Source organism: Coregonus lavaretus, assembly GCF_964263955.1.
Source record: "Coregonus lavaretus genome assembly, chromosome: 18".
Lineage (NCBI taxonomy): Eukaryota > Metazoa > Chordata > Actinopteri > Salmoniformes > Salmonidae > Coregonus > Coregonus lavaretus.
This window is the reverse complement of record NC_140005.1, coordinates 24,407,243-24,432,203: the sequence shown is the minus strand read 5'-3', so window position 1 is coordinate 24,432,203 and position 24,961 is coordinate 24,407,243. Positions and strand designations below refer to the sequence as shown.

Below are 24,961 nucleotides of genomic sequence, written 5' to 3'. Positions count from 1 at the left end.
GGCTGCCTTCCTCTGTGAGGCCTTGTCAATGAGGTCCATGGTAGTAGTGACATACTGTGCTGCCTGTTTTGGCATACAGGCTTTAGCCCTTTGAAAGCTCTTCCTTCTGGCAGATGGAACCCGTACATCTTGCCCTGCTGTCTGCAAGGTTCTTTTAGAATGTTCAAGTTGCTTTCTCTGTTCTTCTAATTTATCCACTAGTTCCTTGAGACAAATTCTCTCTGCTTCCAATTTCTCTTGTTGTGCTTTCACCTGGTTTGCCTTTTCTTTGTTCTGACCATATTTGTCCCGTCTTTTTTCTTTGTCTCTTTCATTTTCCTCTTTTGACCTAGCTGCTTTCTGGTCACGTTTCTTTAAAGCCAGCTTTGCATTCTTCTCTTTCTTTTTCTGCAATTCTGTTCTTGTAAGTGTTTTCTTAACATTTTTGGTCGCTCTGGGCTTCCTCTCTTCGCTTTGCCCTCATCTTCCGCATTCTCTGGGAATCACTGGCATTATATATTATTTTCTGCTGCTGCAGCTCTTCTTCCTTCTCTTTGTCTTTGCTTGAAATGTTCCTATTTTTTAGGATACTATCAGCAAGGGACATCTCATATCTCTATGTTTTGTTGTAGTTTGGTCTTTTGTTTCATATTTCCTAATATTTTTTAGGATCTTTAGTCTTCATGCTGGTTCTCCAACTTGGCTTTGTGGTTCCACTTTTTCTTTTCGGAGAGGATGGTACTCATTCATCTATCTTATTACTTCTTATGCATAGCATATATGGCTGCTTGTTTTGGGACATTATTCAACTTTGAACCTGTAAAATTCCAAATAAAATTTGATTGTAAATAAGACACATAAAATCCCATCAAATGCATTAAAAAGTGTATTTTAAAACTGTCTAACAATGTATTCTGGTAGGCTATGTAAAATAATCATTATAATATTATAAGATTGATTAATCATAAATAAAGGACGACAAGTAGGCCTATGGAAACTGGAGATTTCAGGTTTCCCTTTCAAAATCACACTTTTTATAGAACAACTACAAAATTGATGTTCTATATCCACAACAATGCTTAAACCACATCAGTAGACCACTTTTGAGTAAAAATAATAAATGCTGTAGTTCCTCTTTAATTCAACTGTGCACCTTGCAATTGAGCAATTGACTGGACATGTGATGGGAGAGTTTGCAAAAGAAACGAACGCCCACCCGATTTATACAAACCATCATGATATCATTCTGCCAGGTATGCTTTCTTTGCAGTCAACATTTAATTGGGAAAGTTTTTTGGAATAGCCTTTAGAAATGAATGTTTCATATGTGCATGGCACTCATGTTGTGCATGGTGATGGCTCTACATAAAAGCCAATGTATGCTTGCTCTGGCAATGCATCCGGAGGGTTTGTCAAATTTGCTGGCTTGCGGATCCCAAATTGAGCTCTGTACCGCATCGCCATGCACCTCCCAAATGTTGTAACAATGCGGAGGGCTCCTCTGTATAGCTTCGCATTGACATGATTGTTTGACGGTAGGTGGGGGCGGGAGGTCCTGTATAAACACAAACTCACTTCCTTGACAACTTCCTTCACAACAGCTCTGCTCTGCTCCGCCAAGTGCAAGAAGTATATCATGAGTGCTCTGACTTCTGTGGAGGCCGGATCGCAGTAATTGCTGTACGGCCACTGCAGATGTCGGATTGACCATGCAGAGCCTTTTACACAGACTCACTGTCTCATCACAAGTCAGCTAGCATTCCATCGCCCATCACTTTCACTCAAACTTTCACTCACGAACTTGACACATTCTCTGCTCAATGTAACAAATCTGCCATAAAAGGCGCTGCGTGGTCAATCCGACGTCTCTGCAGAAGTCAGGGCATTCATACTTCTTGCACTTCGCGGAGAAGCGCAGAGCTGTTGTCAAGGAAGTCGTCAAGGAAGTGAGTTTGTGTTTATACAGGACGCCCCTTAATCACACAAGCTCTTTATCACTTGACTGTCATTAAACAAATAATTTCCTGAATCAGCTGATGTTGTGCGATAATGTCCCCTTGTAACTTAACAAATGTGCATCAAATAACTATTATGGATAATTATTGAAGAACCCTGTTAATGACAGTATGGATGTTTGTTTTATTAATCATGTTAAAGTTACTCTTTCTGTTAGAAGCATTCGATTTTGCAATCACAGGCATTCTTTTGGAGATGTGTGTTTTCACACCATAACATAGGGAGATACGAAATGTTACAAGGTGACAGTGCACTTCCGAGATCTCCATACAAAAAAGTGTCCAACAGCAATATCCAGGAATTTGACAGGATCAAGTTCAATGTGTAATTCAATTGTTAAATGCTTAGTATAGGATATAAAGACAAACAACAGTATCATAAATGTATGGAAAGAAAGGTAGTGTTTTATGTCAGACAATTTTTACCAAATCTGTGAAGTCTCCAAACATGAGAAAGGATTTAAACATAGGTTTGTATTCAATGTACCTATGTTCCCTCTTTATATCTTAATGTATTCACATGAAAACAAATGGCACATTATTATTAATGACCTTGTAACAGCTACAAACAGTCCACTACAAGAAATGCTCACTGGTACCATCGTTTATAGAAAGACCCATATACAGAGCGTGTCCAAAGTTGTTATGTTATGTATGATTTTACTGAGTGTACAAACATGGCATTCGCTTAACTAGAGATCCATAAAGATCCATAAAAAATGTGTGATCATGTTAATGAATTCCAGAGAGTGAGCAACAATAGATAGTGCTGCGGCTGAATCAAGCAAAGTCATTCAAAGTAAACTCCTTTGCTGTAAACAAATGCAGAGCAGGGCAGTACGTAGTGGTCCCACAGACCCGACTAGTGAAGCACCAGATACAAGGCAGATTGATCCAACCTATCATGGCATCAAAGGATGCATTGATTCTCCACCTTCTTTGGCTGTTGATGAATAGTCATGAGAAGTAGAGGGGATCGTACCAGTCTGCCAGCCAATTCAAATAGGCAAACAGCAGGACACGATACTTCCTGCCAGACATGCCATCGTCACAGCAACTGTTGCCACGGTAAAGAGCTGCCAGCCTTGGTTTGATCTGCCTGCGGAGCGGAGGCTTGAATGTGATGCTGCCAGGATGAGAGGGGGAAGGAAGGAGGGAGGGACGGGGGGCTTAAATGTTGTGTAATTAACCTCTTCACTTTGCCACATTCCACTTCAGAAATCAAAATGAGTGACAGCTTCCTGTCAGCAGCCTGCACCAATCAGCCGCTAATCTCCTTGACAGAGAGAGAGAACACGAAGACAGTGTTGGGGCTGTCACCGTCGTGGTGTCACTACTGACGTACAGTATCAACGTCTCCATTTTTACAATGAAAGGGCTCTTTGCTACTGAGATGTACATTTGGAGAAATTCAAATGATTTATTCTCAGTTAGCATCCTCATCATATTCCCTTACAGAAATACAGACCTGGAGACAATTCAATGAATAATTTCTCCTCTCCTATTACTTCTGTAGGCATGTCAGCAGAAATGAGATTTTAATAGGTGTGTGGCTTTTTGGCCTGCCTCTTTCCTTTGTTGATGAGTACATTTCCACCTTCCTTCTCATGAAAACCCTGCAGATATCTTATGAATATCATATAGCCTAGATACTAACTCTCCTCAAAGTGGGCATCTATATTCAGTTTTTTGTGAATGTGGATTATAATACACTGACTGACATGAAGCCTAATACAGTAAGAAAGATCATTCCCAATATAGCACTCTTGCCTGGCCTTCAAGGTGGAGACGGCACCACCGAGCAAATGAAACATTGAGGCACAGCAGAAACTTTTCTTGAGAGGCTGGTTTAGAAACTTGTGTGACTTGTGAAGGTTGTTTTGTTCAGACAGAACAGGCCATTCATCATGGAGGGAGACAGACAGACAGCAGTGACCTGCCTGACTGCTGCATAAGGGCTGCTGAGAAAGCAATCAAAGCTCTGTCTCCCTCCGACAACGTGCTACAAAGAGTTCATCCTGGTGAAAAGACAGAGTGAAGCCAAACACACTCCATTCTGCTCTGTGATGAGCAAAACGGGAAATTCAATTCATCTTATATACTTCTATAATGGAGACCTGCAACCACATTACCCTCTGCTTTCATTGAGTTACAGTTAACCCAAAGAAAGTAGAGAAATTATGTATATGGAAGGTGCAAGCCTCATGGAAGGTGAAAAGGCACAGAACACCAAAAAGTCTGATTCTTCAACTCCTATACAGTGGCTTGCGAAAGTATTCACCCCCCTTGGCATTTTTCCTATTTTGTTGCCTTACAACCTCAAATTAAAATTGATTTTTGGGGGGTTTGTATCATTTGATTTACAAAACATGCCTACCACTTTGAAGATGCAAAATAAAAAATTTTGTGAAACAAACAAGACAAAAAAACAGAAAACTTGAGCGTGCATAACTATTGGCTTTTTTCTGGCCACTCTTCTGTAAAGCCCAGCTCTGTGGAGTGTACGGCTTAAAGTGGTTCTATGGACAGATACTCCAATCTCCGCTGTGGAGCTTTGCAGCTCCTTCAGGGTTATCTTTGGTCTCTTTGTTGCCTCTCTGATTAATGCCCTCCTTGCCTGGTCGGTAAGTTTTGGTGGGCGGCCCTCTCTTCGCAGGTTTGTTGTGGTGCCATATTCGTTCAATTTTTTAATAATGGATTTAATGGTGCTCCGTGGGATGTTCAAAGTTTCAGATATTTTTTTATAACCCAACCCTGATCTGTACTTCTTCACAACTTTGTCCCTGACCTGTTTGGAGAGCTCCTTGGTCTTCATGGTGCCGCTTGCTTGGTGGTGCCCCTTGCTTCGTGGTGTTGCAGACTCTGCGGCCTTTCAGAACAGGTGTATATATACTGAGATCATGTGACAAATCATGTGACACTTAGATTGCACACAGGTGGACTTTATTTAACTAATTATGTGACTTCTGAAGGTAATTGGTTGCACCAGATCTTATTTAGGGGCTTCATAGCAAAGGGGGTGAATACATATGCACGCACCACTTTTCCGTTATTTATTTTTTAGAATTTTTTGAAACAAGTTATTTTTTTCATTTCACTTCACCAATTTGGACTATTTTGTGTATGTCCATTACATGAAATCCAAATAAATGCAACAAAATAGGAAAATGCCAAGTGGGATGAATACTTTTGCAAGGCACTGTATGTGACAAATAATGTTTTCAATTTGTGTCTCTACCCTTTTTTACTTTTGAGATTAACACACATGACAGATAACAAACATTGTTATCTCAATATAACAGAATGTGACTGTGGACTATGAGATAAAATTATAGAATGGAGGCAATAAGGGAAAAGTATTGTCAGGTTATTATTTGAAGTTTCGTTATTTCCAAAAATAGGCAGGATGCACAGCTGTTGATTAAATCTCCAGGAGTTATAGCATAGAGAGCTAATCCACAGTGTATTCCCCACACTACTTGCCAGATCTGATCTTTAGATAAACATGAGGACGGAGCCAGATAAGCCAGTTACACATCTCCTCATCTATAACTAATGCAGAGCAATGGTGTGTAAACCCATCAACAAATCCAGCTGACTTTCAGTTCGGAGTTCATTCAGAAGGTACAGACCTCAAACCCCACACTGATCCCAGCCAGCTCTGTGGCATGTTGACAAGATAGTCACCAATAGGGAACATCAAAGTAGGCCCCCCTTGGAGCCAGCCACTCGCCTGTGTTCTTAGACCCCTTTTCAGCTCACTGTAGAGGGAAGAATAAGGGAGCCACCCTGTAGCCCTGGTTCTGCTGTCCACCAGATGGTGGCTGCTGGGAGACAGCTAAGCGTCTGCCTTGTGGTGGTCAATGAAACATTACTGGGGAGGGGGCCGTCCGATATAAATAAATGTTTTCAGACAGACTAATTAAAAGGGTCTGTTTTCATTACTGCACCCCATCTGAAATTACTCACCGACTAGTCAGATCCACAGCAGAATGACCTGCAGCCACCCCAGCGCTGCACCTCTTGTCCAATAACATTATTTAGGTATTTATATGGGACTAATGAGATTTCTTTATGGCCACCAAGTCTTAGGAGGGCCATCTACAGATCTTTTACTGGGCTGGCACCTTTTACACAAAAGCCCTGGCAGGAGGACACAGTCATTAGCCTGATTTCCTCTGATGTAGAGCAACCTATCTGTTGGATGTAATGCAACTTATTACACACACTCAATAAGGTTTCCAGCCAATCTGAATAGGCTAATCACAAAATATCTTACATGTGCAATACAAATAGTAGATTACATTGCCTTAACATTTACAATCAGTGTACTAAAAACATCTCACACATAACTCTTTCAAACAATGAGTATCTTTATGTAAATCTTCAGTTATCTACATGAATCAATCTGGACCCAGGATACAAAGACCACCAAGCAAAAAGGGCACTGCGATAGAAACAATAGTTCCCCGCTCTCATCAACATTTTCATAAGGTCAAGCATTCTGTGGTAGTCTGGTCGATTTCTGACAATGTTTTCTCTGCGCATAATTTGAGCATTAGATCCCCACCGGGCCCAGTCTCTCCCTCCTGCTGTAAGATACAGAGATAGAGGCCGATTAAAATCCTCTGAGATCAGGAGGATTAGATGTGACAGTGAGGGGCTAGCAGGTGGCCAGCAGGTGACCACGCTCATTTGCTTCCGTATCTTACTCATCTGTTCATGCACTGTGCTGCTAGATACCTTATCCACAAGGTCTACTACAGGTCAGTGGAGATCCATAGAACAATGATTCTGCAAGCAGGGTTGTTTTCCAACAGTGGCACATGAGGTTAATTAAATGGCCTTTCATACCTTTACCGTATTGCTGATCAAAGAAGAACCCAAACTCCAGTCTGTAGCTACTAGCAGTTGTTTATTTCCCTACTTCAAACACGCATCTTGTCAACAGGTTAAATTACAAATGTACTCAGCAAGCATACTAATGACTTCTGTGAGTCAAAGTAAAGTAAAGTACTCCCCATGTAACTCCTCATGTGACCATGACAGCCCATTCAGAGTCAGTCAGTATGTGTCCATCCTGGACACCCAGCTGGTCAGTCAGGCAGAGTGACACTGCTCTGTTGTCGGCTGCCACTGCCAGCTCCCTATCAGAAGTAATCAGAACTGGAATGTGTGTGTGCGTGTGTGTGCGTGTGTGTGTGTGTGTGTGTGTGTGTGTGTGTGTGTGTGTGTGTGTGTGTGTGTGTGTGTGTGTGTGTGTGTGTGTGTGTGTGTGTGCTTCTGGAGGTGGACAGAAACAGCAGCTTGCCAACGCTCCCTGATCAAACCATACCAGGCCAACTCATCCACTGAGCCATGTCCAGACCGGGGGGGGGCTTTCTTCATGAGACTACAAGATGTTTCACTTTGTGGCCGGTGCCAAGATTACAATCTATTATGCCAATTATCTCTATTATATTCCCATTGCCATGTGACAGAGGCCTAGCTCATGCCTTTACCCTTATCTGGTCGGAGGATTCAATAAACAAGGTGAAGTGTTAAGTGATAGATCACTCCGGCTGTCTCCAAAAGGGCAATTCATTCCCTTTCACATAATGAATAGGTCTGGCTTTGATTTGGTGCCTGAAGTGTTATCTGAACTCAATGCCAGAGTGTTAGACCTTTATGTCTATGCACCCTGAACTTACAGCCCTTAGACAGTAAATCCTATGGGACCCTAGATCTTAAAGCCCTATTTAAGAGTGGAAGTGGACTCACTAATGTCATCTGTTCTGGTGAGCAGGGACAGGGGGAGGGAGACGTGTGAGTCTTACATCTCCCCTAGCCTCTGATAATTTAAGGACTTTTCCCCAAACCAGCTTGCTTTAATTACTGGGAATAAGTGGCGACATTTGGTCAAATTTATAGTTTTCTTGAGAGAGCAGGCTTGGGTTTAGACTGTGCAATCTGTGTGATTGCAGTCAGAGCAGTAAATCCAATGCCCAGGGCAGCTCCAGCCTCCAGGTACCCCAATAGAGCAGGGGGACTCATAAATGTTTTTTTCTCATCTACATGGACAATGGATACGGCAAACAACTGGTCAGTGTTATCTACTACATTGATAGTGACAGAGACAGAAACAGAGACAGTCAGTGCTGTTGTTGTAAACAACTACTGGGTGATCTGAAAAGTCATAGTCAAGCGATCAATAATATAATAATACTTTTAGCAAAAATGGATTTATTTGTTGTTATTCTGTCTCTCACTGTTCAAATAAATCTACCATTAAAATTATAGACTGATCATGTCTTTGTCAGTGGGCAAATGTACAAAATCAGCAGGGGATCAAATACTTTTTTTCCCTCACTGTATATGTATATATATATATGAAATGGTTACATTCAGTCTCTCCTGGGAATATGGGCCGTCAGCTGGGTAATTTTCTTCTAAATTAACTAGGAAATACAGAGAGCACAGCCAGTTTCTCTCATGATTTTAAAGCTGCAACCATATTGAAGTGACAAACAGAGAAGCGTCAAACAGCAGCAGGTAAAGTTAGTAGAGAGAGAGAGGGGAGAGAGGGGGGGGGGGTTGAGAGAGAGAGAGGGGGGGTTGAGAGAGAGAGAGAGAGAGAGAGAGAGAGAGAGAGAGAGAGAGAGAGAGAGAGAGAGAGAGAGAGAGAGAGAGAGAGAGAGAGCGCGCGAGAGAGATCAAAATGTGCAATAAATGAAGTGGGACACTTTTAGGATACTTTGGATGACAGCATGAGATTCATTTGAATAGTTCAGTGTGAGGCGAAAAAAAAAAGTTCAATTTATTTTCAGATGACAGGAAAGGGAAAATCTAAACTATGATGAAACTTTTTGGAGCCGAGGGGTGAGGGAGGAGGGGCTACTTGACTTTTCCATGAACTCATTTTTATTCTCATAACATCCGACTCCCTGCTTGAATGAGAAGATCCCTGAGGCAAACAGAGCAGGGGAAGACTGGGTCTAGTGGGCCAGGAGCCTACGGACTCAGCAGCCATTAGTACTCAGCAGCAGGCCTGACCAACTGTCTCCATGTAGACACAAAGCACTTCGCTCAGAGCAGTTGGAAACTGTCCGAGCTGTCAGGGGAATGAATGACTTGTCACAAGACACTCACTTTCCACCAAACAACTGCAGGCTTAGATTTATTATCCAATGTAAATGAAAGTGTGCTGTGTAAAATCCGTAAAACTATAGTTATAAAGATACAAATGTCCGAATATTTTGGAAGGATTAAATCAAAGTATCGAGTAATGTACATCAAATCAAATCAAAGTTTATTGGTCGCGTACACAGTTTTGCAGATGTTATTACAGATAATAATAATAATAATAATAAGCCATTTAGCAGACGCTTTTATCCAAAGCGACTTACAGTCATGCGTGCATACATCTTTGTGTATGGGTGGTCCCGGGGATCAAACCCACTACCTTGGCGTTACAAGCGCCGTGCTCTACCAGCTGAGCTACAGAGGACCACCAGATGCAGTGAAATGCTTATGTTTCTATCTCCAACAGTGCAGCAATATCTAGCAATACAATAACAATACACACATAATCCAAATGTTTAAAAAAAGAACAAGAAATGAAGACATCAGAATGAGCAATATCAGAGTCCAGAATATAAATAAATATATATGTATGTGAATGGTGTGTACAGACAGTATGGACAGTATATGAATAGAAAAGGTGTGTACAGCAGTAGTTGTATAGGATGAGCCATGACTAGAATGCAGTATATACATATAAAGTGGGTAAAACAGTACGTAAACATTCTTAAAGTGACCAGTGTTCAATGACTATGTACATAGAGCAGCAGTCTCTAAGGTGCAGGGTAAGAGTACCAGGTGGTAGCCGGCTAATGACAGTGTCTAAGGTTCAGGGCAGGTACTGGGCGGATGCCGGTGATGACTGTTTAACAGTCAGCTGGCCTGGAGATAGAAGCTGTTTATCAGTCTCTCGGTCCCAGCTTTGATGCACTTGTACTGTCTCCGCCTTCTAGATGGTAGCGGGGTGAATAGGCCGTGGCTCAGGTGGCTGAGGTCCTTGATGAGCTTCTTGGTCTTCACCTCATCGTTGTTGGTAATCAGGCCTACCACTGTTGTGTCGTCATATGGTGCCAAATGGTATTGTCCCTTCCTGTATTATACTTATGCTAAAATGTTTATTCTATTCCACTGAGTTATTTACTTTATGTTTCTATTATTTTCCTTTATTATTTCTTATTGTTGTTGTATTGTCAAGAAGGAACCTGCAAGTAAGCATTTCTTTGAACAGTGAATCCCATGTGCATCCTGTACACATGACGAATAAAACTTGAAACTTGAAACATATGGTACTCATCACCAGGAATCTAATGTGTTAGCGAGTGGGGCTCTTCTCTTCACCACTGAGAGCTCTGAGTTGGCCCTCCTTCCCTCCGAGTCAAAGAGCACCCAGACCCAGCTAAATGCACCCATGGGATTTGATTAGAAACACGGCAACCAGCTGCTCCTGCCAGGCCACCAAAATCAAACTACTATGCTTTTAATCTAATTAAATGAACAGGGAGGAGGAAAGATGGTATCACTCAGCATGGTGGACTTCTACATCTCCACTCATCTCCAGAATATTGCACACCAGGAGACCTGGCATCACACGGAGTAGAAAACCATATTTGATAGCGGTGTCATTAATCTTGCTGCATCTCTAATATCTATTTGATGGCTGCATATTTCATTCTTGTCAAACACTCCCACCCAAAAAAGTTGTATTCTTCATAAGTCATTGCTTACGTATGCACCTGGGAGATTAATCATCACAAGCAGCTCTTTGATAGCATTAATCAGATGGGGAGAAACTAATCTGTGGGAACAGGTTGTTGTTAAATAGTTGCTGTACTGCTGTGCTGTACTGTCATACTGTACTGTCTTTGGTAAGGCCTTCATTACATTCTCCTCAACCTAACTCGATGACATCCATATCTAGTTGGTTTGATGACGGTTATGGGTACCAATAACCTAACGTAGCAGGCGTAAAATAAATTCCTGAAACTAGATCCCCTACAAACTGGTCTTGACAAGAAGAAAATAAAACTGTCAGGGATGGTTCCCTTCTGCACTGTTCAACCAATTAAGTAAATATGGAGGAGTTAAGATGGAGTGTCGCCAAAGACAGTACAGTATGAAGATAGGCAGAAACTGCTTCTCCAATAGAAATCCCCGATCACGCTTTTAGGCGATGTCATGGCGACGTTGGCTAGCTAAGCTCATGCGCAGAAACTGTTGGCTCGAATCTAGGTTGTGCCTTTAGATTTAGAGAAAATGAACAACTAAGGAAGATGTTTCACTTCTCTCATTGACTTCTCTAACCCCAAACACAGACCTGGTCTGCTTGGTCTGCTTCACAAAAGTTCCCGTAAGTCTTGCGATGTTGCGCCTCTGGGTTTAGAAACTCTGTGGTGTCGCCTTGTTAACGTCCAAAAGCGGAAGTCGCGTCACAGGCTCTCTTTCCATTTCCCTTGAAAAACTGAACATCCGGTTGTTGGGGACTTGGCAGAGGCTAGGGTACCAATGACCAATAGGCAACATGGTTTTGAATTATGTAGGCCAAACAGAATGGTTTGTTTGAAGACAACCAATGAAGGAAAAATAATTCCAAGTCAGCTATAAGAAGAAACATTTTATTCACAGATAAAACTCAACACGAGCTGCCATATCATACATTTGTACACAGGGTCAGAAAAACCTATACAAAACCAAGGACATTAGAAAATATGGGTTTTGATATGAAATATGACATACATCAACTTTCTTGAAAAATTAATTCAGTTTGGTAATAGTCATTTAACTCATGAAACTAACCCGACATGAGGGAGAGCCAAAGATATTATAAAAATCAAAATGGTAAAAATGGAATAGAAATCATTCTTACAAATGAATACAAAATCTCATGCAGCATCTTCAGAAAGGGCCTGAGGGTATAACTTTGTAAGAGGAAAGAAAACAAATGAATATTTAGTTATATAAATCAAACACATCAAAATACAACCAAAGCCAGTTTCTTACTCTAGATAACCAAAACCAGTTAATCTTCTTTGTCCACACCGTTTTCAGAGAAGTTATTCAGACATTAAGATTCTGGCAGCTACATACAGCAAGTTGATTGATTGTATTTGCCAAACAACATCTAAATCTGAAGACTGCAATTGCTTCACTGCATGTATACACAGGAAACTGTAATTTTTCATGGCCTTTATTTAGGACAATGTCCTCTTGGAGCCTATCCTAGTCTTTGATTGAGACATCCGGTTAAATTATTAAAGAAAGTAGAAGGATGTATATGTGTAGCTTTGAAGCATAACTCAGAGAGGGTTCTGAGTCATTGCAAACTGTCTGTGCTGTTGATCTTAGTGCTTTATGGAGGTTCTTCTCATAGTGGAAGTGAGTATGTTGGAATGCATAGAACCAAGGCATGGCACCACTTAAAAGAGCACACCACAAAATGGCCGTAGAATGACCCTTGCTTGTGGCATCTCATCTATGCCATTTTGTTTGTGTCAGTTGAACCCAGTCGAGGCCCATCTATGGATAAAATGGGCACACTGACGAGCACCTCTGTGCCTGGGAATAATACTCAGCATGCTTTCCCCATCGCTCTGGTGGCACAGGGAGGGTGAGGGAGGTCTGTCAGGGAGACTCTGGACACCCCTAGCACAGAGCAATGGGGAGAGCCAACTGTCACACCCATGAATCATAGCGTACACACAGCCTGTTGGAAGCAGGCCCTGTATGGTGGCCCCTCTGATTGATGTGTTCTGCTGTTGCCACATCTCCAATTAAATAAACAAGGGCAAACACAGCTCAGCCCCACATACCACATACTTTCCTCTCCCCTTCTCTACACCTCCACCATCACCCATCTCAGCACCTCCACTGGGGCGTAATCAGGCCTATAACAGCAAATTGAGTCATTGACAAGATAACATAGACCTGTTTTAAAAGGTAGACTACTGAACCAGAAAGATAACATAAGGCGCAAGAGGCTGGATGAACATGGGCAAAATGCTGACTGAGGTTGGTTTGAAACATGACAAAAGGCAAGGTTTGGGAACGCAATAACATTAGCTTATTGCTCTTCTTCTTTTTCTTTTTTAACCTACAAATTATATTTTACACACAGCATAATCATATAAATACACTATACAATGCAATATAAAATAATTATTTCTTAAAAGGAATATGTTCAGGGTTTGCTTAGGTATGCTGGTTATGATACTAGCGCCATACAAAAAATAATGACTCAAAATAAGTCGAGTGAAAAAGGCACTTCTGGGTGTCGTTGAATGACTCTTGGGTAAATGATGGCCTCTCTCTCATCATGCTTGAACACAGTAACAGTTGTGTCTGTGTACACATTTATCTCCCATTCCAACATGAACATGTCCAGAACGAGGCACTGCAGATAAGTCGGCTCAGATCTCCTGTCTCCATGCAAAGACACCCGTCCCGTTTGTCTCATCTTTTGTCTTTTTTGTTTTTCTTGTCACTTCATTCCAGCAATAACTATGAACTGGCTGCTACATTTCATCATTCTTCCTTTCTCACTTCCTCGATTCTCCATCTCTTCTTTTGCTCATTCTCAGACTTCCACTTCTCGCAGTCCCTCTTGAGTGTCAGCCGGTGATGCAACACTGATGTCGAAGCAGGTCACCATCATGACACGTGACTTGCATAGGTTGACACAGAACTCCAGCTCCTCTGTGACCTGACCCAGGGCCTGCAGGTACTCCTGGGACTCCTTGTCCAAATCCTGGTCCACCTCAACTGGAAGAGAAAAGACAGGAGAGCAGAGGATTAAAGTCCTGGTCACACACAATCAGCTGAAAACTGGAAGACTGTCCACAGAATCAAGTTAACTTTCAATAGGAAGATCACTTTCTATTTTTGTTGGGAATATGAAGAATAAAAAGGTGTACATATGCCCCTATCCTGGTAGAATAATGTTGCAGACACTCACACTCTCCTATCCACTTGCAAGGGTCCATCATCAGCCGGGTCTTGGTGTCCTCTAGCTCTTCCTTAAGTGCCTCATGTTTGACCTTCAGCTCCCTGATCTGCTGCTGCCGCCGCTCCAGAACCTTCAGCTTACTGTTGAAGTACAGCAGGCCCTGAGAGAGAGAGAGAGAGAGACAGAGAGAGAGAGAGGAGAGAGCGAGAGAGAGAGAGAGAGAGAGAGAGAGAGAGAGAGAGAGAGAGAGAGAGAGAGAGAGAGAGAGAGAGAGAGAGAGAGAGAGAGAGAGAGAGAGAGAGAGAGAGAGAGAGAGAGAGAGAGAGAGAGAGAGAGAGAGAGAGAGAGAGAGAGAGAGAGAGAGAGAGAGAGAGAGAGAGAGAGAGAGAGAGAGAGAGAGAGAGAGAGAGAGAGAGAGAGAGAGTAGTGAGTGACTGAGGAACTGTTTGAAATAAAGAATAATAATAGTCATTTACTAGCATTTTTGTTGCTCCTAAAGAATTGCAGGATATACAGACACAGTCATGTATATTAACATTTCTGGCCATTTTCCAGGTATTGTATATAACAATCCAATTAATTCCGGTTCTTCCCTTCTTAACCCTTACTCCAAACTATTCCCCAACTCCCATTAAAGAATAATCAAGCCTCAGCCATCCAACAAAATCAACATACCTTCTCAACATCCTGGAATGGCTGCTAAAGATGAGAAAAGAGAAGAAGAGAAAATACATAAGGTAAAAAATATGATTGTACTCTAGACAGAGTTATGATCTCACAGTTAGAACTCAAACAAATACGAATACACAAACATGCATCAATATATAGAGTACTAAACCCTGTATACTAAACCCTGTATACTGTATATAGACAGAAAAAGCCATGTGCACACAAATAGACATCTGAGAATACAAGCATGGAAACGTTGCATGTTATTCCAAAACTGGCCTGGGAACAGTGGGGGATGTGCGAGGCAAAGCACTTCATTACCAGCCATTCAGCCAGTGATGGTTGGGAAAGACAAATTGAAGATCATCTTTTCCTAATTGAAACTAAATCAAACCACTATCCAGCTGATTTAATATCTTCTCTTAACAATACCCTGTCTGGCTGCCTCTAACTTGTGGGAGCAGTTAATGACCCGTGGCAAGTGGAGCCAGCCATAAAGAGCCATCAGGCAGCCAGGGGATGGGCCATGGTGATGGCTGATGGGGTGTGGGGGTATAGAGAGGGGAGCACATTCCTGGACTGCTCTTTCCACCACCACCACTCCTTCCCCCTCTGTCAATCAGCACCAGCAGTGAGCCCCAGCGATCAGTCATATCTAAAGCAATTAAAGCCAGACAGTAATTGCCTCCTGATCTCTTCACATTCCTGCAGAATCCCGGCTAGCATAACACTGGGCTCTGACTGTGGTCACACAGACACTTAAAGACGTCGAGATTCGCCATTGGGCAGACTAAAGGTCAAACGTCTCAGACGCATATTTTCACCTTGTTCTTTAATAAGAACCTGAGAAGGAGTGAGCTAAAACCTTCCCACGATGTCATGCCTGCGGGCCCGACTCCACCAGGTGGCAAAGGGAGGCGTAACCCCCTCAGTTAAAACTTGTGCCCCCTCAGTTTTAGTTTTATGTCCCTATATGAAAATATTTAAAAAATCAAATAATTGAGTGACAGGTTGGCGCAAAATCTGTATCTCCGCTGCGCTGTGTCAGCACAATGGACAGAGCGTGCCACGGTGTGTGTAGGGGGGCTATGGAAAGCCACTGGGGCAGTTAGGTACAGTGGCTTGCGAAAGTATTCACCCCCCTTGGCATTTTTCCTATTTTGTTGCCTTACAACCTGGAATTAAAAAAGATTTTTTGGGGGGTTTGTATCATTTGATTTACACAACATGCTTAACACTTTGAAGATGCAAAATATTTTTTTGTGTGGAACAAACAAGAAATAAGACCAAAAAAGACAACTTGAGCGTGCATTACTATTCAAAAGTCAATACTTTGTAATGCCACCTTTTGCAGCAATTACAGCTGCAAGTCTCTTGGGGTATGTCTCTATAAGCTTGGCACATCTAGCCACTGGAGTTTTTGCCCATTCTTCAAAGCAAAACTGCTCCAGCTCCTTCAAGTTGGATGAGTTACGCTGGTGTACAGCAATCTTTAAGTCATACCACAGATTCTCAATTGGATTGAGGTCTGGGCTTTGACTAGGCCATTCCAAGACATTTAAATGTTTCCCCTTAAACCACTCAAGTGTTGCTTTAGCAGTATGCTTAGGGTCATTGTCCTGCTGGAAGGTGAACCTCCATCCCAGTCTCAAATCTCTGGAAGACTGAAACAGGTTTCCCTCAAGAATGCCCCTCTATTTAGCGCCATCCATCATTCCTTCAATTCTGACCAGTTTCCCAGTCCCTGCCGATGAAAAACATCCCCACAGCATGATGCTGCCACCACCATGCTTCACTGTGGGGATGGTGTTCTCGGGGTGATGAGAGGTGTTGGGTTTGCGCCAGACATAGCGTTTTCCTTGATGGCCAAAAAGCTCAATTTTAGTCTCATCTGACCAGAGTACCTTCTTCCATATGTTTGGGGAGTCTCCCACATGCCTTTTGGCGAACACCAAACGTGTTTGCTTATTTCTTTCTTTAAGCAATGGCTGACCTGTTCGGAGAGCTCCTTGGTCTTCATGGTGCCACTTGCTTGGTGGTGCCCCTTGCTTCGTGGTGTTGCAGACGCTGGGGCCTTTCAGAACAGGTGTATATATACTGAGATCATGTGACACTTAGATTGCACACAGGTGGACTTTATTTAACTAATTATGTGACTTCTGAAGGTAATTGGTTGCACCAGATCTTATTTAGGGGCTTCGTAGCAAAGGTGGTGAATACATATGCACGAACCACTTTTCCGTTATTTATTGTTTTAGAATTTTTTGAAAAAGTAATTTTTTTCATTTCACTTCACCAATTTGGACTATTTTGTGTATGTCCATTACATGAAATCCAAATAAAAATCCATTTAAATTACAGGTTGAAATGCAACAAAATAGGAAAAACGTCAAGGGGGATGAATACTTTTGCAAGGCACTGTATGACTCCTTTGGTTTTCCATAAAAAGTGGGGGAAAACACTTTTTATCTGTGGGAGGCTAAGTGAATAACGTGATACGCCTCCGCCTGTAATATTTTATTTTGATTTATAATGGCGGGGTCAAGTTTACCGTTGAAGCTGCTTCACTCAACTCTGCCTCACACCCCACCACTACAGAGCTTAGTTAGCTTCTTAGCTAGCTGTTAAAAGCGTTAGTGTTATTAACCTTAGCCTATTTAGCTAGCTCAAACCAGCTAATCTGTCACTGCCACGATGGATATCAGAAATTGGCTTCACCAACGTACCCAAACAAAGCCAAAGGAGAAGGGGACACCTGGCTACTGTGTGAGTGGTTGTTAAAAGTTTTGACTTGTGAAGTTCCTCTCTCACATCAAATGCATGCGTTCTTACAACACAGAAGTAAGACTTGAGGCTACAGGGCTGCTGAAGGTGGTGACAGACCCAGGCTTTACGTTTACAGCCACCATGGTGCACAGAATCCTCAGTCTACTAGATTCTCCAAACAAATGACTCCAGGCAAAAGCAACAGATCTTTACACTGGAGTCAAAGTGGTCCGCAGTGCGTTGGAGTGCGTCGAGAAGCTGAGGTGTGACAGCGAGTTTGAAGCCATTTGAGCGCAGTTCATTAGGCCAGCAGGACAGAAGAGACTGAGTGTAAAATAATGTTCTTGGATGCTGTCAGTGGTGAAATGTCCGAACGATTCAGCGAACGCAACAACCAACTGGTGGAGGCCCTGTGTGCCCTTTGACCCAGAGAGCCATGACTTTCTAGATGTGAAAAAGGTGAAACCACTGCTGGATCTAAGTAAAAACAGATTTGGTGGAAGCTGAGTTTAGTGTCGCTCGCCAGTTTTAGCAAACTGAAATCGCCCGCTCTGGCTCCAATGAGGACGATATGGACCCCACTTGACATCCTGCAACAATTCTCTGGGCCTCTCTCCGCTATGCCGACCGTGCTTACTGGACTGACGCATGGATTGACCTTTGGGGCGTCCACAGCTACATGCAAGAACTCATTTTTCACTTTGACAAACGTGTTCAGTCAGCACAGAAGAAGCATGCTACACCCGAGGAAAGCTCAACTAATCCAACTGGCATTGGAGGGGGATCTTACATGAAAATTTCGGGGAGAATGGAATGATCGATTACTCAGGAAGTTCCACAGAGCATCAACAAGGCTGCAACTCTTCCGAAAAGGTAAGAAACAATCTAGCTGGTTGTTTTTTATCAGAATCTTGGTGGTATTGCCAGTGGCGTCATCTCAGCAAAAACCTAGGGTATGGAATGGCATAATGACTTCCTTAGCCACCAGCCAAGGTTTTCAACAGCCTTGCTTTAGTGTGTAGGGCGCTGTCCATGGTGCTGATAGAGTGCAGCAATTTGTCACTTCTTGGTCAAAGGCACTCAATGGTCTCGGCATTTTAACTTTTATGTTTATTATGGTATTGCGTGACATAAGCAGAATTCAATATAATTCCAACGCAAGAACCCCAAATAATTGTGCCCCCTCACCGATTTCAACTGCCCCCTTAGTCACTTTATCCTGGCGCCTGGTCTGCATGCCTGACTTCAATGTAGCACATTCAGAATATTGCTGAGATCAATGTGACACATGCAGACTATTGCTGAGCTTTACATTGCTAAGCAGCATGTATGTAGTGATGAACATAAACCTAATGACTCTAAAATAAGTGCAGTAACAGTATGGGGAGCTTGTATTACAGACAGTAAGCATGATCCTTCACTCACCTCAGCTGAGTCCTCCTGTCGTCGCCTCTGGAGCCGTTCCACATCGTCGATCTCGTACACCTTGATCTCGAAGGGTTCCTTCAGTGGTCCTGACATGGGCGGCAGGTCCACCCATTGGCCAGCTGTGCCAGCCTTCTTCCCCAGTGACGAGGTGTCTGGCAGGGGGGCCGGGATGAGCCGTCGCCGCTGTAGCCCTGGAGAGACACAGACACAGACAGACAGGCACCTCAATTACTGCTGGAAATATATAATGGTAATATCTGCCAGGGCCGAGCTGTACAGCTCTGTCTATTAGTAAATATGTAAGAAGCTGAGACTGAGATGTAAAGAGATAGAAGGCTTTACACAGGCCTCCTGAGCGTGCTGTAGACTGCATATGTATAAGGCTTTCACCACTGTCTATTTCAAATCCCTACCACACAATATGAATTGAAGAGATTGACTACATAAATCTAAGAGAGCTGGAACATGGTCACAAGTTTCCGCTGCTGTTCAACTGAGTTCCAAGTCATCTAATTTCTGCTGAATCTGAAAGGTGACAAAACCAATAAACTATAAGAATCAGATTTTAAAAAGTTAGAGCCTCTATCTTTACAAGATTGCCTTGGGGAGTTGGAGAAAGCGACAGGTTGTCCTTGATGTTGTTTGGAGATTATGTGCTATACTTCTCTGGCATACTGCTTCAATCAGTAGATCTGTGGAAATGTATTTCTTATTTCAGACGGGAACACCACTCAGTCTGCTTTTCAGCATGACACATCTAGTTAAAGTCAACAGCAGTGAACCTTGACCCTTAACAAGAGATTGTCTAAGCTGATCTGCACAGGCAAACTACTTTTCCAAAGCAATCAGGGGTATTTATAGACGTGCTGTATGACTTTTAGACAAGAGGCTTTTATAGCGGAGTGGTAGAAACAGTTAGGGCTTATGACCTCCATTAACGATCTTCTCCTCCATTATTTATCAAGTGGACTGTTTGACTTCTGACATCACTCAGTGGCTTGTAAAAAACAACAAAGACTGGGCTTGAACAAGAAAGCTTGTAAAAGGACCTGAGTAATGCTTGGGCTTTTATGGAACTTTCACATTTTTGAATGCCTCAATTGATTCCCCGACTAAACCTACAGTATGCTGTTGTTCAGGATATTATCAGATAGATAATGCATAATGATGTATACAGATTCAGAGCTATTACCATTGCGTTTCTTGGGGGATTTGGATGTCCTGGGGCGGCCTGAGGAGGAAATTCCACTCTCACTCATGGAGTCGTGTGCAGAGGAGGCGCTGCCTGTGGCCTCGCTGTCCCGGATCATGCTCTCATAACCACTGCTGCCCCCGCTGTGGTAGAAGAGGGCTGTGCGGCCCATGGCTGGGGGCAGCTCTCCACTCAGAACACTGCTGTTGTCACTGCCATGGCCACTGCTGTAGCGCTGCGGCCTTCTGGGGGCTGTGATCTTACTGTAAGGGGAGGGCAGCATGACCACGAGGGACTTGTCATCACTCAGGTTCACACCACTGTCATTACCACTGTCAGAGTCCCCTGAGCCCCTCAGGTGTTTGCCTGATGTGCTGCCTGATGCCAGCTCACTGACCCGGCTGTTGGCTGCCCGCATAGCATGCTTGGTGCCCATGATGGTCCCCCGGCCAGGCTTGCTGCTGACAGCTGCCGTGGCTCGCGGGGCGGAGGTCTTGCCAGTCGGGGGAAGGTTGGCGTTGGGGTTCCTGGTGGCTGGAGCTGCCAGGGACTTGGTGGAGGAGCTCAGGCCCTTAGAGTTGCTCGCTGACAACGAACGGGCCTTACTTCCATTGACCGCTCCTAGCGATCTGGGGTTAACACTAACTTTGACCTGCCCAGGTTTACCTAGAGCACCTATAGCACCACAGGGGGAAGGTGGGGAGGTAGCAACGGGAGAGTTGGTTGAGTTTGGTACACCGAATCTGGGAATGGACCTGCTGGACTTGCTGCAGCCCAGGCTGGCTCCACTGTTTTCTCGACTGAGAGTGGGCTTGGAGCCCACCATGGACATGCTGTCACACCTTTCCAGAGACATCTGACTGCCGTAATGCTGCCGACCAGCATCCCCTCTGGCCCTCAGACTGGAAGTGGCTTTGGCCGAGGTGTAGTCACCCCTGAGGCTGGAGGTTTTGAGGCTGTTGGAGTCTCCTCTGCAGCGGACCTCTAGTTCATCCTCTGACACCGCCCCCCTGGTGAGTTTGGGCCTCCCTGCTTCCCCGTACGCAAACTTTAAGGCACTTTGGGGCAGCAGAGGCCTGTTCTTCTGATCCAGACTGGACTTGCGCACCGGAGGTGGAGGAGGTGAGGTACCACCAGGTTTGGGGAGCATGCTGGCTTGCTGCCCATTTGCCTTGCCATTCTTTCCCAGAGAGGAGAACTTGAGAATGTTGGTTGTGGTGGTGATGTCCTTGGTTGTGGCCTTGGTCTCTGGGGAGACGTGGATGACAGGCACAGTGCCCAGGGTGGTGGCCCCTCGTCTTAGCTGAGGCATCTTGCTGGGGGGCTCCGCTTTCTTACTGGTGGACTTCTCACAGCCATCCACCACCCTCTGGGCTGAGGTAGAACCCTGCACCTTGGGTGGGCGAGGTACACCATTGCTGTTGACAACACCAGCTTTGCGGCAGGGAATGCCACTCACTGGGGTTCTGGGGAGCTTGCTGGTGGCGCTGGAGTCTGGAAGCTGAGGTTCAGAGTGGTTGTCGATGCGCTGCCAGGGGTTCTCCTGCTTGACTTCCTGTCTCTGTGGTTCACGACTGCTGCTGCTACTATAGGCGATTGATGAGGTAGGTTTCACTTTCTTGGGAAGACTGGAGTGGACTATGTAAGGGCCCTGGGAGGGTTGGGAGGAAGAGCTGAGAGAGTTAACTTTAGCTGTTTTTGATGGGAATCTGAGGGATCCTTTGGTTGACTCGGGAGACGGAGGACACTTTGTCAGGGACAGTTTGCTAGATGCTGCGCTGTCACTGTCCAGTTCAGAAAAACTAAAGCCGCTGTCGTTCAGGGAGTTCTTGGCATCCCTTCGGGATGATTCACAGTGGAACATATCCAGGGAATCCAGGTAGAAGGTGCCTTCTGGGCCGATGTGCTTAGTCTGTGGGAGGAAAACATCTGCAGAGTGTACCCCTTCACTCTCCAGAGTACAGACGCTGACCTCGCTGAGCCAGGAGCTGATGGACGAGCCCCTGCTGCCCACACACACAAATGTGTCATGCTGTAAGGGGGTGAGCACCTCGATGTTGACCTCTGCACCCCCCACAGCAGATGTGTAGGCGTCAAACTCGTCGTTGATGCTGCTGATAATGCTGACGGGCCGTGAGCCGGAGGCCAGGGCCTGCAGGGAGCAGTCGCTGTTGAAGCTGATGATGCTGGAGGGCCGCCCGTTGTCTATGATGCTGCCGATGGAAAGCTCCTCCACCACGGTGAACACCAGCTCATCCTCTCCGTTCAGCTCCACAGGCTGCTGCAGGGTGACCGTAGCCCGGAGAATGTCCCTGTCCAGGCACCTCTCTCTCAGGGTGGACCGCAGCTGGCAAACCTCTACTGGTCCCCTGGTCTGGGCCCTATCAAGGAAATGGGAGTCTCCTGATTCCCCCCGTTTTCCAACCTGATGGCTCATTCCCACGGGGGGCATTCTAGTGGGGGACCTCTCCTCTGCCGCTCTGTTGCCCCTGCGTGAGTCTCTCTGCTGTGGGGGAGGGGGAGCAGGCTTGGGTAAGGGCTTCTTGTTGAAGTAGACCTTCTCCCGGACTACTGGCTCAGAGGCTGGCATCGTGGCCACTTCCTGTTTGATTGGGCTTGCTCTGCTCTCTGACGTCATCACCTTCTCACCATCAGCACTTGTTCTACATATGCTCTGTGACACCCCTCTGGAATGTTCCAGTTTAGACTTAGAGGGGCTGACGGATGGAGTGGCTACAGATTTAGGAGCCAGTTTGGGAGATATGCTCTCCTGGGAGGAGGAGGCTTTAGTTACAGTCTTTGGGGAAACAGAGCCAGGGCCTTCCTTTGCTTTGCTGTCCATCTTGGGGCTGGCCTGACTTCCCATGCCCTCTCCAACAAACGCTGTAGGCTCCTCGCTGCCGTCGATACACTCCAGGCGCTCCTGCAGCTCAGCAAACGTGTTGCACTTGAAGAAGTGATCCCTGTCCAGGGGGCCCTCCTTCCCAGACCGCTTCCTGTTCAGGGAGGGGATGATGGGAACGAAGGTGGGTGGGCCCTCGTTGTCACTCAGTTCCCGGTCAGAGATGGCAGCGCCCCCCGGCCCCACATAGATGACGGTGTCACAGGACTGTTCGCTGCTGGAGGAGTAGTCTGGGTCGCTGAGCAGGGAGGGCAGGTCCGGGTCCAGGGCCACCGTCCGGGGGTGGAAGGGTCTGAGGTGGGGTGGCCGACGGATCCTCCCCTCCTCACAGGAGCTCTCCCCTCCAGAGGAACTGGATGCATACTGCAACACAGACACATACAGAGACTTACTAAACAGTGTACAGTGGCTTGCGAAAGTATTCACCCCCCTTGGCATTTTTCCTATTTTGTTGCCTTACAACCTGGAATTTAAATGGATTTTGGGGGGGGGTTGTTTCATTTGATTTACACAACATGCCTAACACTTTGAAGATACAAAATATTTTTTATTGTGAAAAACAAGTAATAAGACAAAAATACAGAAAACTTGAGCGTGTATAACTATTCACCCCCCCAAAGTCAATACTTTGTAAAGCCACCTTTTGCAGCAATTACAGCTGCAAGTCTCTTGGGGTATGTCTCTATAAGCTTGGAACATCTAGCCACTGGGATTTTTGCCCATTCTTCAAAGCAAAACTGCTCCAGCTCTTTCAAGTTCGATGAGTTACGCTGGTGTACAGCAATCTTTAAGTCATACCACAGATTCTCAATTGGATTGAGGTCTGGGCTTTGACTAGGCCATTCCAAGACATTTAAATGTTTCCCCTTAAACCACTCAAGTGTTGCTTTAGCAGTATGCTTAGGGTCATTGTCCTGCTGGAAGGTGAACCTCCATCCCAGTCTCAAATCTCTGGAAGACTGAAACAGGTTTCCCTCAAGAATTTCCCTGTATTTAGTGCCATCCATCATTCCTTCAATTCTGACCAGTTTCCCAGTCCCAGCCAATGAAAAACATCCCCACAGCATGATGCTACCACCACCATGCTTCACTGTGGGGATGGTGTTCTCGGGGTGATGAGAGGTGTTGGGTTTTGTGCCAGACATAGCGTTTTCCTTGATGTCCAAAAAGCTCAATTTTAGTCTCATCTGACCAGAGTACCTACTTCCATATGTTTGGGGAGTCTCCCACATGCATTTTGGCGAACACTAAAAGTGTTTGCTCATTTCTTTCTTTAAGCAATGGCTTTTTTCTGGCCACTCTTCCGTAAAGCCCAGCTCTGTGGCGTGTACGGCTTAAAGTGGTCCTATGGACAGATCCTCCAATCTCCGCTGTGGAGCTTTGCAGCTCCTTCAGGGTTATCTTTGGTCTCTTTGTTGCCTCTCTGATTAATGCCCTCCTTGCCTGGTCCGTGAGTTTTGGTGGGCGGCCCTCTCTTGGCAGGTTTGTTGTGGTGCCATATTCTTTCAATTTTTTAAATAATGGATTTTATGGTGCTCCGTGGGATGTTCAAAGTTTCAGATATTTTTTCATAACCCAACCCAGATCTGTACTTACATTTACATTACATTTTAGTCATTTAGCAGACGCTCTTATCCAGAGCGACTTACAGTTAGTGAATACATTTTTTTTTTTTTTTATGTAATATATATATATCTTTTTTTTCATACTGGCCCCCCGTGGAAATCGAACCCACAACCCTGCCGTTGCAAAAGCCATGCTCTATCAACTGAGCTACATCCCTGCCGGCCATTCCCTCCCCTACCCTGGGGTTGCAAAAGCCATGCTCTATCAACTGAGCTACATCCCTGCCGGCCATTCCCTCCCCTACCCTGGGGTTGCAAAAGCCATGCTCTATCAACTGAGCTACATCCCTGCCGGCCATTCCCTCCCCTACCCTGGGCCAATTGTGCGCCGCCCATGAGTCTCCCGGTCGCGGCCGGCTGCGACAGAGCCTGGATTCGAACCAGGAT

At 44.8% G+C, this 24,961-nt stretch overlaps 1 protein-coding gene across 1 annotated transcript in view; it reads right to left on the bottom strand.

Annotated features, from left to right (window-relative positions):
- Positions 1-11,652: 11,652 nt before the first annotated feature.
- Positions 11,653-24,961, bottom strand: part of LOC311145222 (kinesin-like protein KIF26A) — a gene marked incomplete at its 5' end in the record, with an annotated part of 109,770 nt that continues 96,461 nt past the window's right edge. Inside the window, 5 exons of the mRNA XM_084181447.1 lie at positions 11,653-13,808; positions 14,002-14,152; positions 14,668-14,691; positions 18,853-19,046; positions 20,048-23,312. Of these exons, the coding sequence (XP_084037573.1) occupies positions 13,624-13,808; positions 14,002-14,152; positions 14,668-14,691; positions 18,853-19,046; positions 20,048-23,312 (3,819 nt within the window). The 3' untranslated portion in view covers positions 11,653-13,623. The remainder of the gene's footprint in view (positions 13,809-14,001; positions 14,153-14,667; positions 14,692-18,852; positions 19,047-20,047; positions 23,313-24,961) is intronic.